Here is a 15,330-nt window from a genome sequence, read left to right as displayed (position 1 = left end):
CATAATATCCTTTAGCTCCATCCACATCATTGCAAATGGCAAGATTTCATTATTTTTTTAGGACTGAGTAATATTCCAGTGTGTGTGTGTGTGTGTGTGTGTGTGTGTGTGTGTGTGGGTGTGGGTGTGTGTGTGTGTACCACATATACAACATCTTCTTGTGGATGGGGAGATGGGTTAGGTGATGGGGATTAAGTGGGGCTTGTATGATGAGCACCAGGTGTTGTATAGAAGTGCTGAATCACTGTATTGCATACCTGAAACTAATTTTACACTGTGTATTAACTAACTGGAATTTAAATAATAAAATATAAAAATTATGGAGGAAATATAAGGTTAAGAGAATATTATAGACTTGACTTAAAGTATTCAGAGATTTATTGAATAATTAACTTCATCAGGTGGGTTTATAATTATTAATTACTAATAAAAATAAGTGACCATTTTCACACATTTTTAATTTTATTTTTTGCCTTTAACATTTTATTCCCAAAACAATACAGCTAATTGTGCTTTCAGTTTTTTCTACAGCATATTTGAATAATATACATGGTTGATAACTTCAAAATGGTTACTGGTTTATTTATTCCTTCCTTCCTTCCTGAACATCAGCTATGTACCTGTAACTGCTGCATGCTAATTTGCAACCATCAAATGATATTATTCACTTGTGAAGTTTTTTTTTAATTTAAATCCGAGTTAGTTAACATATAGTGTAATAATAATTTTGTGAATAGAATTTAGTCATTCAGCACTTCCATACAACACCCAGTGTTAATCCGAACAAGCATCTTCCTTAATGCCCCTTGCCCATTTAGCTCATCCCCCAACCCAACACCTCTCCAGCAACCCTCAGTTTGTTTTCTGTATTTAAGAGTCTCTATTATTTTTGCTTCCCTTCCTTTATGTTCATCTGTTTTCTATCTTAAATTCCACCTATGAGTGAAGTTGTATGATATTTGTCTTTCTCTGGCTGACTTATTTCGCTTAGCATAATACAGTCTAGTTCTATCCACATTGTTACAAATGGCAAGATTTCATTCGTTTTGACTGCTGAGTAATACTCCATTATGTATATATACCGCATCTTCTTTATCCATTCATCCGTCGATGGACATTTGGGCCCTTTCCATACTTTGGCTATTGTTGAAAGTGCTGTATAGCAGCACTTTCAACAATAGCCAAAGTATGGAAAGGGCCCAAATGTCCATCAACTGATGAATGGATAAAGAAATTGTGGTTTATATACACAATGGAGTACTACGTGGCAATGAGAAAGAATGAAATATGGCCCTTTGTAGCAACGTGGATGGAACTGGAGAGTGTTATGCTAAGTGAAATAAGCCATACAGAGAAAGACAGATACCATATGTTTTCACTCTTATGTGAATCCTGAGAAACTTAACAGAAACCCATGGGGGAGGGGAAGGAAAAAAAAGAGGTTACAGTGGGAGAGAGCCAAAGAATAAGAGACTCTTAAAAACTGAAAACAAACTGAGGGTTCATGGGGGTGAGAGGGAGGGGAGGGTGGGTGATGGGTATTGAGGAGGGCACCTGTTGGGATGAGCACTGGGTGTTGTATGGAAACCAATTTGACAATAAATTTCACATATTGAAAAAAATAATAATAAATAAATAAATAAATAAAATTTGATGGAATGTGCCATACAAAACAAAAAAAGAAAGAAAGTGCTGCTATAAATATTCTGGTGCATGTGCCACTTTGCAACAGCACTTGTCTATCCTTTGGGTAAATATCTAGTGGTGCAATTGCTGGCTCATAGGGTAGTTCTATTTTTAATTTTTTTTGAGGAACCTCTATATTGTTTTCCACAGTGACTGCACCAGTTTGCATTCCCACCAGCAATGCAAAAGGGTCCCCCTTTCTCCGCATCCTTGCCAACAACCAACATCTCTTGTTGCCTGCATTATTAATTTTAGCCATTCTGAGAGGTGTGAGGTAGTATCTCATTTTTTTTTTCTTTTTTAACATTTATTTATTTTTGAGACAGAGAGACACAGAGCATGAACGGGGGAGGGGCAGAGAGAGAGAGAGGGAGACACAGAATCAGAAGCAGGCTCCAGGCTCTGAGCTATCAGCCCAGATCCCCACGCGGGGCTCGAACTCACGGACCGCGAGATCGTGACCTGAGCTGAAGTTGGACGCTCAACTGACTGAACCACCCAGGCGCCCCGGTAGTATCTCATTTTAGTTTTGATTTGTATCTCCCTGGTGATGAGTGATGTTGAGCATTTTTTCATGTGTCTACTAGCCACCTGGATGTCTTCTTTGGAGAAGTGTCTATTCGTGTCTTTTGTCCATTTCTTCACTGGATTATTTGTTTTTTGGGTGTTGAGTTTGATAAGTTCATCATAGATTTTGGATACTAACCCTTTATCTGATATGCCATTTGCAAATATCTTCTCCCATTCGGTTCATTGCCTTTTAGTTTTGCTGCTTGTTTCCTTCACCATGCAGAAGCTTTTTATCTTGATGAGGTCCCAGTAGTTCATTTTTGCTTTTGTTCCCCTTGCCTCCAGAGACATGTTGAGTAAGAAGTTGCTGCATCTGAGGTTAAAGACATTTTTGCCTGCTTTCTCCTCTAGGATTTTTTTTTAATGTTTATTTATTTTTGACACAGAGAGGCAGAGCATGAGCGGGGGAGGGGCAGAGAGAGAGGGAGACACAGAATCCAAAGCAGGCTCCAGGCTCTGAGCTGTCAGCACCCAGCCCAACGGGGGCTCAAACTCACAGACCGCGAGATCATGACCCAAGCCAAAGTCGGATGCTCAATCGACTGAGCCACCCAGGCGACCATCTCCTCTAGGATTTTGATGGCTTTCTGTCTTGCATTTAGGTCTTTCATCCATTTTGAGTTTATTTTTGTGTTTGGTATAAGAAAGTGGTCCAGGTTCATTCTTCTGCCTGTCACTGTCCAGTTTTCCCAACACCATTTGCTGAAGAGATTGTCATTACATTGGATATTCTTTCCTGCTTTGTCAAAAATTCTAGGCCATATGTTTGTGGGTCCATTTCTGGGTTCTCTATTCTGTTCCATTGACCTATGTGTTTGTTTTTGTGCTAGTACCATACTGTCTTGATGATTACAGCTTGGTAATACATCTTGAAGTCTGGAATTGTGATGCCTCCAGCTCTGATTTTCCTTTTTCAGGTTTGCTTTGGCTATGTGGGGTCTTTTCTGGTTCTATACAAATTGTTTGTTCTAGCTCTGTGAAGAAGGCTGGTGTTATTTTGATAGCGATTGCATTGAAAATGTAGATTGCTTTGGATAGTATCGACATTTTAACAATATTCTTTCAGTCCATGAGCATGGAATGTTTTTCCATTTTTTGTGTCATCTTCAGTTTCTTTCATAAGTTTTCCATACTTTTCAATGTATAGATTTTTCACCTCTTTGGTAAGATTAATTCCTAGGTATTTTATGGTTTTTAGTGCAATCATAAATGGAATCGATTCCTTGATTTTTTATTCTGTTGCTTCATTTTGGTGTATAGAAGAAATGCATATGATTTCTGTACATTGATTTTGTATTCTGTGACTTTGCTAATTCATGTATCAGTTCTAGCAGCTTTTTGGTGCAGTCTTTTAGGTTTTCCACCTTGAGTATTATGTCATCTGCAAAGAGTGAAAGTTTGACTTCCTCCTTGCTGATTTGGATGCCTTTTATTTCTTTGTGTTGTCTGATTGCTGAGGCTAAGACTCCAATACTATGTTGAATAACAGTGGCGAGAGTGGACATCCTTGTCTTGTCCCTGACCTTAGGGGGAAAGCCTTCAGTTTTTCCCCACTGAGGATGATATTAAAGGTGGGTCTTTCATATATGGCTTTTAGCATCTTGAGGTATGATCCTTCTATCCCTACTTTCTTGAGGGTTTTTATCAAGAAATGGTGCTGTATTTTGCCAAATGTTTTCTCTGCATCTCTTGAGAGGACTATGTCGTCCTTATCTTTTCTTTCATTAATGTGATGTTTCACATTGGTTTGTGGATATTGAAGCAGCCCTACATACCAGAAATAAATCCCACTTGATTCTGGTGAATAATTCTTTTAATGTATTGTTGGATCCAGTTGGCTAGTATCTGGTTGAGAATTTTTGCATTCATGTTCATCAGGGAAATTGGCCTCTAGTTCTCCTTTTTTAGTGGAGTCTTTGTCTGTTTTTGCAATCAAGATAATACTGGCCTTGTAGAATGAGTTTGGAAAATTTCCTTCCACTTCTGTTTTTTGGAACAGCTTCAAAAGAATAGGTGTTAACTGTTCTTTAAATGTTTGGTAGAATTCCTTTGGAAAGCCATCTGGCCCTGGACTCTTGATTTTGGGGAGATTTTTGATTACTGATTCAATTTCTTTACTGGTTATGGGTCTGTTCAAACTTCCTATTTCTTCCAGTTTCAGTTTTGGTAGTTTATATGTTTCTAGGAATTTGTCCATTTCTTCCTGATTGCTCAATTTGTTGGCATATAATTGCACATAATATTCTCTTATTCTTGTTTGTATTTCTGCTATGTTGGTTGTGAACTCTCCTCTTTCTTTTGTGATTTGATTTGGGTCCTTTCCTTTTTGTTTTTGATCAGTCTGGCTGGGGGGTTATCAATTCTGGTAATTCTTTCCAAGAAACAGCTCCTGGTTTCATTGATCTGTTCTCTTTTTTTGATTTCGATATCATTGATTTCTGCTCTAACCTTTATTATTTCCCTTCTTCTGCTGGTTTTGGGCTTTACTTCTGGTTCTCATTTCAGCTCTTTTAGGTATAAGGTTAGGTTGTGTATTTGAGACCTTTCTTCCTGCTTTAGGAAGGTCTGGATTTCTATATACTTCCCTCTTATGCCATATACTTCCCCTGCATCCCAGAGGTTTTAGGCTGCCGTGTTTTTATTTTCATTAACTTCGATGTACTTTTTTTTTTTTTTTTTTAATTTTTTTTTCAACGTTTATTTATTTTTGGGACAGAGAGAGACAGAGCATGAACGGGGGAGGGGCAGAGAGAGAAGGAGACACAGAATCAGAAACAGGCTCCAGGCTCTGAGCCATCAGCCCAGAGCCTGACGCGAGGCTCGAACTCACGGACCGCGAGATCGTGACCTGGCTGAAGTCGGACGCTTAACCGACTGCGCCACCCAGGTGCCCCTTCGATGTACTTTTTAATGTCCTCTTTAATTTCTTGGTTAACCCATCGTTTCCTTAGTAGGATGTTCTTTAATCTCCAAGTATTCACGGCCTTTCCAAATTCTTTTCTTGTGATTGATTTTGAATTTCATATTATTGTGGTCTGAAATATGCAAGGTATCATCTTAATCTTTTTGTACTTTTTGAGGACTGATTTGGTTCCAGTATGTGACCTGTTCTGGAGAATATTCTGTGTGCACTCACGAAAAATGCTTATTCTGCTGCTTCAGGATGAAATGTTCTGAATATAACTGTTAAGTCCACCTGGTCCAGTGTGTCATTCAAAGCCACTGTTTCCTTGTTGATTTTCTACTTAAAAGATCCGTCTATTGCTGTAAGTGGGGTGTTGAAGTCCCCTACTATTATGGTATTGTTGTCAATTAATTTATTTATGTTTGTAACCAATTGACTTATATGTTTTGGTGTTTCTACATTGGGAGCATAGATATTTACTTGGTTGATAGACCCCTTAATTATGATGTAATGTTGTTCTTCCTTGTTGCAGTCTTCATTTTAAAATCTAGTTTGTCTGATATAAGTATGGCTACTCCAGCTTTCTTTTGACAACCATTAGCAGATAGATGTTTCTCCATCCCCTTACTTTAAATATGCAGGTGTCTTTAAGTCTAAAATGGGTCTCTTGTAACCAGCATATAGATGGGTCTTATTTTCTTATCCATTTTGATACCCTATTTTCACAGTCATTTAAAATGTGGACTAAATGTTACACTGGATGAGTATAATAGTATCACTGTGTATACCAATCCATGAATCACTAGCCATTTAAGAAATATCATAATTGGGGTGCCTAGGTTGTTCAGTGGTTAAGCGTCCAACTTTGGCTCAGGTCATCATCTCACAGTTTGTGAGTTTGAGCCCCATGTCAGGCTCTGTGCTGACAGATCAGAGCCTGAAGCCTGCTTTGGATTCTGTGTCTCCTTCTGTCTCTGCCCCTCCCCCACTCACACAGTCTCTCTCTCTCTCTCTCTCTCTCAAAAATAAATAAACATTAAAAATTTTTTTAAAAAAGTTATAATAATCATTTGTGGAGAAAGAAGTGAAATAGGATGAAGAAGATACACTTTGCTGTTACATGGCAACCTATGAAACATTGGTGACATGTAACATAGGAATAATCATTTATTGAGTTAATTTTGTTAGGAAATTGTTATATCACATAGGATTTCAAAATATTGATGGACTTTGGAAATTACACTAGAGCTATTTTGTAGTTTTTGGTAGATTTCTTTCAGCAGTCATAAAAGTCTAATTACACAGTCTTCTAAGTGTGTTGCAACTAGTTGTTATACTAATATAATAAACCATATGTCCCATATTATAGATAACTATGCCATTTCAAATGTTTTGTCCCTATGGTTCTAACAATAGGGACTTTTTTTGGTGTTTTGTTTTAATTTAGTTTTTCTTTTGGCTCAGTAATCACAAATACAGAACAAATTATTAATACTTGCTCAGTAGACAACACTTCTGAAATGAGGAGTAGAATGTATGCTCCTTAGGAAAGTGTGACAGGGGCGCCTGGGTGGCTCAGTCGGTTGGGCGGCCAACTTCGGCTCAGGTCAAGATCTCGAGGTCCGTGAGTTCAAGCCCCGCATTGGGCTCTGTGCTGACTGCTCAGAGCCTGGAGCCTGTTTCAGATTCTGTGTCTCCCTCTCTCTGACCCTCCCCCGTTCATGCTCTGTCTCTCTCTGTCTCAAAAATAAATAAATGTTAAAAAAAATTAAAAAAAAAAAAGAAAGGGTGACAAAATATTAGGGAGGTGACCAGTGTAAAAGGATCTCTAATATAGAAAGGCCTGCTTAAAGAAGCAATTATTTGGGATTGAATTGTCAAAATGTGATCAGACAATGATAGTGACATATTTATAACTGAAAGCAAAATATGCTACCAAAAAGTTTATTCACTATTGTCTTTTTAATAAAGAAAAATGCATCTTTTATAAGCATATGATCATTCCTATATACATTAGATATGTGTGTAGAACCTACTGTGTACCAGCAACTAGTCTACATGCTGAGGAAACCATGATGATCAAGAGAAATAAGATTATTTCTCTCATGAAGCTCTTGGGAGTAAAATGACAACAACAAAAAAAGAATACCCTTTGACAGCTTTCCCTTTGTCAGAATTCCTCCCTTAACAGCTGGTCATCTCCATTTGGAAAGATATCTGGAACCTCCCTGATCCAGAGCTTAGGTGTCCTGGTTAAATTCTTGAATTTCAGTAACAACCTCTGAAACTTATGTGAAAGTTCTTCCTTAGTGATCACCTGTGCGATCCCCTCATTAAACTGGTGAAAGCTAGTCCTGGGTCTTATTCGTTACCATATTCCCAGGGCTGTTCCATAATAGATTTTCATTCATCTTTGGCCAGCTGTGTCGACAGCTATGAAACCACTTCCCAAGTGCCAATAAAACATATCACCTGTTTCCCAAGATATTATTTGCAAATAAAAGAAAAATAAACAGTGCCTATTTAGTAAATCAAAGTAAATGGATGTCGGTACCATGAAACAAGTCTTTTTATTATCCCTTATAAACCTTAGCTGAATGTCCTTCTCACCACTTATACTTTCTCATTTGCAGTATTCCACCATTTCCAAATTCTCAGTTAATTCATTGGGCACACAGTATGGCACTCTTCACATCACAGTGTCTATCACTGGGCCACCATGATCTGCATACTTGATGATATTGGAGGTATCGATGAGTTTTCTTTGACTCTCCATGGAATGTTTGGAAGTATAGCAAACAGAATACCACACTCTACCCCCTCTACACAAGATGTCCACATCCTAATCTTCAGAATCTATGAATATGTTGCTACATAGCAAGGAAGAATTATGGGTATAGATGGAATTAAGGTTGCTAATGAACTGATTTTAAAGAGATTATCTTGGGTTGTCTGGGTGGGTCCAGTGTACTCCCAAGTGTCCTTATAATTGGAAGATGGAAGTAGAAAAGAGAAAATCAGAAGGATGATAGCCTGAGAAAGTTTGGCCAATGTTTCTGGTCTTGAAGGGGGCCATGAGCCAACCAATGCAGATGGTGTCTAGAAACAGGAAAAGGCAGGGAATTGATTCTCTCTGAGGGCCTCCAGAAAGGAACCCACACTATCAGCACTTTGATTTTAGCTCAATGAGACCCATTTTGCATTTTGCCCTCCAGAAGTGGAAGATTAAAAAAAAAAAAAAGTGTTGTTTTAAGTCACTAAGGCTGTGTAAATTATCGCTGAAACAAATTGTTTTTGCAATAGAAAATTGATGAAAGGGAAGAGAGAAGACAAACCAGACTGTACAAAGTCATATAGAAAGAAAAACTCCACGAGAACATCATAAGGACTTTGAAATTTATTCAAATTGCAGTAGGAAGCCATGGAAGATTTTAAACTGGAGAGTTTTTAAAAGTACACAAGGGTGATATCACTTAGAAGAAGTATGCAGATAGGAAAGAGAAGGGAGCCTAGGTAGAGATGAGGAATAGACCTAGAAAAATCACTGGAAGGCCAAACCATATGTTATCATCAGCTATTTTGGGTGGTGAAATGACAGATAATTGATGTGTTCTCTTTTTATTTTTTTTCTTTCTGTTCCATAAGTCTCTTTGTTGAACACACCTTACATAGTATTTTTTTAAATAACAATAGTGGCACCACCATATGGAGAAACCATCAGCCAAAGGCATAAGATATTAGTTCCTATTCTGTGAAGAAAGAAGGGTGACCAAAGATGGAAGAAAACACAGAAACCATGGGAATATTTCACAGTTTTACCTGTTTGCCTTCATCTTGGCAGGTACAAATAGAAGCTGGGCACTGGGATATTTTTATCATGCACCTGCAAACTCAGGTAAACTGTTTTTCTTGACATGATTTCTGAGGAGTTTTCCTATTTTTATGTGAACAAATTTATAAAAGAAGTCTTATTTCCAAACTACTCAATAATGGCAATTTTGCTAAGCATACTGTATATATTAAAATATAATATGCATATTCAATAAACCACAATGTCTCCAATAAAATATAAAGAAAAATATTTTTAAATATATTTAAAGAACATGTCAGTAGGTATCCCCTGAAGTTTTGGGTTTTTTTTTCTTTTTTTCTCTCTCTCATCCTAAGAATGATTTACAAACAATTACTTGAGTTTTCTCACTCTCTTAGCCATCTGAAAGCCCAGAACACTGGATGCTTCAAAACCAGAAGCCTCTCATTTCAGAAAGGTTAAATGGCTTTCTTGGGATGGCAACACAATTCATCCATAAGTAAGACCACTCAGGATCTGAATTGGAATGATCCATTTAATAAAATGTACTCTCACCTGCTATTTTAAGGATTGATACTCCCAAAGAGGGAATGGTATAGATCTGTCTAAAAATTGGCTTCCTATTTAGGGGTCCCAAACCACTACTGAAATATGCCTTTCATTTTGTGACAGTTTATAAAAAAACGAAAAACCAACAAACAAAAAAACCCAAATAGCCAGGTTTAAATTATAGTCAATTCAAGATATGAATATGATCAGATAGAGTTCGGCTGACACAGAATAGGAGTATTGCCGTGACACTTTTCACAGCTTGAACACACATAAATACTGTGGGAAAGGCAGCCTCATCATGTTCCTCATTCTGAGTCATTGCTGACGGTGCAGCGCCATTTTGCGAGGGAAGACCCAGCAGGAGGGAAAAAAGACAACATAAATGAATCATGTCGTATCCACCATAGATGAAAATGCAGTGAATGAGAACTTCTCACAGAGAGGGATTCTTGAATTTAAACACTGTAATTAATATCTGTCCCCAAAACATTAACAATTATTTCTTTAAAACAAAAAATACTCGACTAAAATGACTTTTCAGAAACAGAACAGATAAATTGTCATAATTTCCACTGCCTTCTGTAGCACTGATAAACATAACATTCAAACTTCTGAAGTGAGCACTTGGCCCTCAGAGATTATGCCTCTTTTGTAAAAAATTGAAAAGGAGGTAAATGGTAGATGCTACTAACAATTTCCAGAAGTTACTCTATCTGAAACTCCTGAGATTAGCTCTTGCATTTCTATGCCAATGTTTGCTTTGTTGTCTAAAATGACATTACGGCCTACTGCTTAGAAAAGCAAAATGTTTAGGGCAACAGTATCTTTGTTGCCTACTTAAAAGGTTTGTGATTTTTACTAGTGACGGCAGAATTTTCTGCTTACATTGAATAATTCACCTGGAAGTATTCCTGCTATTTACTATTTCAAAATCTACAAAAATTTTCTGAGAATTAAATTTTTAAATTGGACCTTTTATCTGGGTCTGGCAAAAGTGATTGCACTGAAATATTTTCTCATTAAAACAAAAGTGGCAGAGAAAGAGTTTCAACCTTCCATTAGGCTTAGGTCTTTGGGTCCCCAAAAGTATGGATTCCTTTTAAAACTGTTTGGAGAATTTACTCTGAGGAAGTTTCAGGATTCCTGAACCAACCTGAATATAAGATTAGGAAGAAAAGGGCCCAAATCTGAGAAGATACATTTTAGGAGACATTTCACCTCAAGCTTATGGCTATTTGAGACATAAATTCTTTTCCATACCTAGGCCAATAATAAAGAACTTTCTTGAATTTACAAGTTAGGAAATTACTTATTGTTTCATTGCTCTATGCTTAACAATGGACATCATTTGTCTACTTTTAGATAACGTGATATTTTGGCACTTCTTCCCTGATACTTAAGGGTTGGTACAATGAATCTGGTTTTGTGGTCATTTTGCTTGACCAGGAGGTCACAGTCCATCCAAATGCCTGTCAATCCAACATTCTCTACTTTAGTCTGTAGTAAGGGCAATTCCTTTATGTTACTCCTGGGAATTATGTTCCCTGATTTTGTCTCTAGTAAGCTGGACTATTGTTTATAAATACTTTCTTCTGATGAGAGAAAGGATTATATTTCCTCATTTAACCTATTGACCTCCAGTGTGCCACGAAGACTTTCTTTGCCCAATAGGTTGTGAGCAGAAGTAGTTGGCATCTCCTTTGGGCAGAACCTTTAGGAGCCAGTGGGTAATTGGTGTGTCCCTTTCCTCCCCCTGTCAAAAGAACTAGGATTGTTCCAGATAGACTAAAGGAAATGTGTAGCCAGCTTACACCTCATCTTGGGTATGTGCATGAATGAAAAATACAACTTTATGATTGTAAGCCACCAAGACACTGGGTTGTTTGTTAAACAGAAATAGCCTAGCCTTTCTTGACTGACAGAACATTCATCTCACAGTTTATAGGTTTTCTAAGGCCAAAAGTAAAGTTTGAGGAGTCATTCTTACACTATTCAAATTGCAGATTAAATAATAAACCTTCAGTCTATGGGATTCATTTTCTTTGCCTTCACAAAGAGGAATGAGATTTAATTTTCATTCATGTTTTCCAAAATACTTTCCCAGAATGCAATGCATTAAAAATATTTGCCTGCTTGGAATAAGGCATAGACCTTTTCACCTACACCCTTTGGGCTTCAAGGTTAGTCCAGGGTCTTCCTTTCTTGCAGTGTGCCTGTGAGAATGAGCAAGGAGGTAGTTCCAAATCATCCACACTGGTGGTTCCATGTTGGTTGCAGTTTATGCCCGATTTTTAAAAAGGGCTATATACATTTTGCACCAGGAAATAGCATTTGTTTTTATATATTTCTTGAGTGTCAATTAATGAGTTTGTAGTTTAGGTGAACCATCCTAGAGTAACAAACATAAAGGACAGAAAAATACAGCTGTGTTTTCTTGACAAAAATCATATCAGATAAATAAAGTCTCATTGCCTCTCAAGATACTTGCTTAAGAGGGGCACCCAGGGGCACCTGGGTGGCTCAATCTGTTAAGTGTCTGACTTTGGCTCAGGTCATGATCTCACTGTCTGTGGCTTTGAGCCCCTCATTGGGCTCTGTGCTGACAGCTCAGAGCCTGGAGCCTTTTTCAGATTGTGTCTCCCTCTGTCTCTGCCCCTCCCCACTCGCTCGCTCTCTCTCTCTCTCTCTCTCTCTCTTGTCTCTCAAAAATAAATAAACATTTAAAAATTGAAGAAGAAGAAGAAGAAGAAGAAGAAGAAGAAGAAGAAGAAGACGACGAAGACGAAGAAGAAGGGGTGCCTGGGTGGCTCACTGGGTTGAACTTCAGACTTCAGCTCAGGTCATGATCTTGTGGTTCATGAGTTCAAGCCCCACACTGGGCTCTGTGCTGACAGCTGAGAGTCTGGAACCCGCTTTGTATTCTGTGTCTCTCTCTCTTTCTGCCCCTCCCTTGCTCACAGTCACTCTGTCTCTCAAAAATAAATTAAAAAATGTTAAATTAAAAAAATGATATTTGCTTAGAATAAACTAAAGATCTGTTTCTCTAATAACACTAACCTTACAGAACTTCTTATGATAATTTTTTAGCTGTTTTCATATTTATTTTTGCATCATTTTATTTTCAAAGTACAGTGTTAAACAAAGGAAGGGATATTTTTTAAACCTAAGCTAAGACAGTGATTTCTTAATGGTATTATCCTTCTTTGTTATGGCATATTCCTGTGACTTAGGAATTTGTGATTACTCTTTCAAATCACTTATAACAAAAATATTTAATGATTTAATGTGTTATTAGCCCATATCTATCATAATCAAAATAGAGTGTATAAGTGATATGAAGTATTTAATTTTTAAACAGGATTTTATGTGTAATATAAATGGATACTTATGCAAAAACATTTTTGCTCAAACTGCCTGTGTTTGTGAAGTGTATTTAAATATATTTGCTTCAGTTCTTAAGCAACTTACTTTTACGGATAAATTTTCACTGTTTTTCCCTAATTAGAGTCAAGGATTATTGTATTTATCCCATTGCTAATATTCCTTTCACCCCACTCTGAAAAAATACTATAAATTAGGTGGGGTTTTTTTTGAGCATGAGTCTCTGTTGCAACATTTTAAAACAATTTCCAAAAGATCTACAATAAATATTGAGTTTAATATTGAGTTGATCAATTGCCTTCAAATCCATAATCATCTTAAAAGTCTGATTTCTATAATAAACAGTGTGACTTGGGACAATTAGGAAAAATCTGTTCTTAGATTCTGAAGAACTGTGCCAAAGAACAGCATGCTATAAACAGTATTCCAAAACTCTGTCACTGTCACATCTTTTGGTATCACTGTATGTGCTAAGGGCTAAGTTTTGGCTGAGACCCAGCCCATGTGGATGCTAATGTAGGCCTTGCATTCAGGAGCAACAGTGCATATGGGTGTAGGCTGTTCTTTCTGGTAGCAGAACAGAACCGACCTACCAGAAGACATCAAGAAACCTCCTGTTTGGATGCGTCTGTCGGTGGGGAGGTTTCAAGCTGGTGTATTTGCTATACATTTGGATGCTTCTGTGTAAACAATGAAAACATTGAGGGAATTGCCCATGGAGTCTGACTAACAACCAAAGCCAGCCTTCACTGCTCTACAAGGAAAAAATGATGAAGGTAAAGAGAGTTGAAAGAAGGGTGTGAATAAGGTGGATGCAGAGAAGGAAAATACAGAAAAGAAGGAAAGAAGTTGCAAGGAAGAAAATAGAAGAGGATAGTGGATAACAGTGCAAAGGGCACTTTATTCCTGGAAATGTATAATTGGTCAAAAGTTAATTACAGCAATTACCAATTAGGCCTAACTACTAAAATACATATTTACAATCAATACCTGAGTGAGTTCTTTTCAAATTAGGAATTTGAATTCGTATATGAACTCAGTGTATAAAATGTGCCATAGTCGTGGGGCCAAAATTTACTGCAGAAATAAATATCTCATAATCTCTATCTCCCAAGCCACAGAATTCTAGAGCTATATAAAAACTCAGAGATTGGCCTCACTTACGGAATGTCAAGAATTCTAACACACTCAAATTGTTCCCAACCAGTTCAGGAAGTTCAAGGTACCATTTCTTATAAGCTTGCAAATATGACCTTCTCTAACATAGTATTTGACACTTCTCTTTCTGATCCCAATAACCTAAGAACCATAAGAACCTTAAGAAAATTCCTTGAAAAGGAAACCATTATTATTTCTGAAGTGACATAGCCTCAGTTGCCTCTGCATTTTCTTTCCATTATATGCTCCAGTGTATCCCATTAAGACCTGTGTGGACGTGAGATAATATCGTGGGGTATAATTAAATCTAAAATTCTCATCTTTTAAATATACCTCACAGTAGCTTCTGTGAGTACAGGATACCCATCTGTTGAATTAAAACTTTTAAGATGACTTTTACCTAAGCATATTAGTGCCATATTAAACAACAATTTGACACTAAGTTCTAGACGGTCCTGTTCCAGGATTGTGATGTGTTCAAAGATTCCTGTGCTCACCATTCTCTGTTCTACTGACACTACTACTCCATCTCCTAATTTAAGAAGGTGTTTCTCTTAAAAGCTCTGATTGAGTCTAGCAGTTGTCAGCATATTCCATTTGAAAGTGTAATACGACATTAACCATGGACACTAACCAGGTGCTTATAGTGACTCAGTGTCTTCTCTTAAAAGCTCTGATTGAGTCTAGCAGTTGTTAGCATATTCCATTTGAAAATGTAATACCACATTAACCATGGACACTAACCAGGTTTTTATAGTGACTCGGTTTCTTTATTAGTCATATAAACCATGCAATAGAAATAGGTAAAAGCCAACCACAGGCAAATAAATATTAGTTCAGCAAATTTTCACTGTGCATCTACTGGATGCCAACCATGGTGACAGACCTTTAGAACAACTTACAAGTTCGTATAGATTTGCCATTAAAAAATTGGATGTAACTAAAGGTGGCATCACAAACTCTACTCTGTTGACTTCAGCCTAACCGTAACAGAAGAGAAATACGGAAATGTAGAACCCAAGAAACCATTAAAACATCTAAAAAGAACAGGTGGTAGAGGAACTAATATAGCCTTAAAACCTACAGTTTCCCCTTTTTATTTCGTTAGACATAGCATAACATACTCAAAAGCTACCTTTTATTCTATGCCATATTTGAATTTCAGAGTCTGAGTAATATATTCTACCATAAGGAGAAGTTAATAAAATCTGTTTTGGTATTTCCAAATATCCTGTTTCATCCACCATAATTATTTTGAAATTCATTA

General features: G+C 37.2%; 1 protein-coding gene across 11 annotated transcripts in view; it reads left to right on the top strand.

Moving 5' to 3' along the window:
* The window catches only part of DGKB (diacylglycerol kinase beta), a 945,456-nt gene that overhangs the window by 797,384 nt on the left and 132,742 nt on the right, over positions 1-15,330 (top strand). The window contains exon 24 of one of the 11 annotated variants that reach the window (XM_045052435.1): positions 9,003-12,062. The exons of the other annotated variants lie outside the window; for them this stretch is intronic. Within the exon in view, the coding sequence (XP_044908370.1) occupies positions 9,003-9,079 (77 nt within the window). The 3' untranslated portion in view covers positions 9,080-12,062. Of the gene's footprint in view, positions 1-9,002; positions 12,063-15,330 lie in introns of those variants that run through there. 11 annotated transcript variants of the gene reach the window in all.

The sequence above is a fragment of the Felis catus genome, chromosome A2 (assembly GCF_018350175.1).
Source record: "Felis catus isolate Fca126 chromosome A2, F.catus_Fca126_mat1.0, whole genome shotgun sequence".
Classification (NCBI taxonomy): domain Eukaryota; kingdom Metazoa; phylum Chordata; class Mammalia; order Carnivora; family Felidae; genus Felis; species Felis catus.
This window is presented reverse-complemented; position numbering and strand designations above follow the sequence as displayed.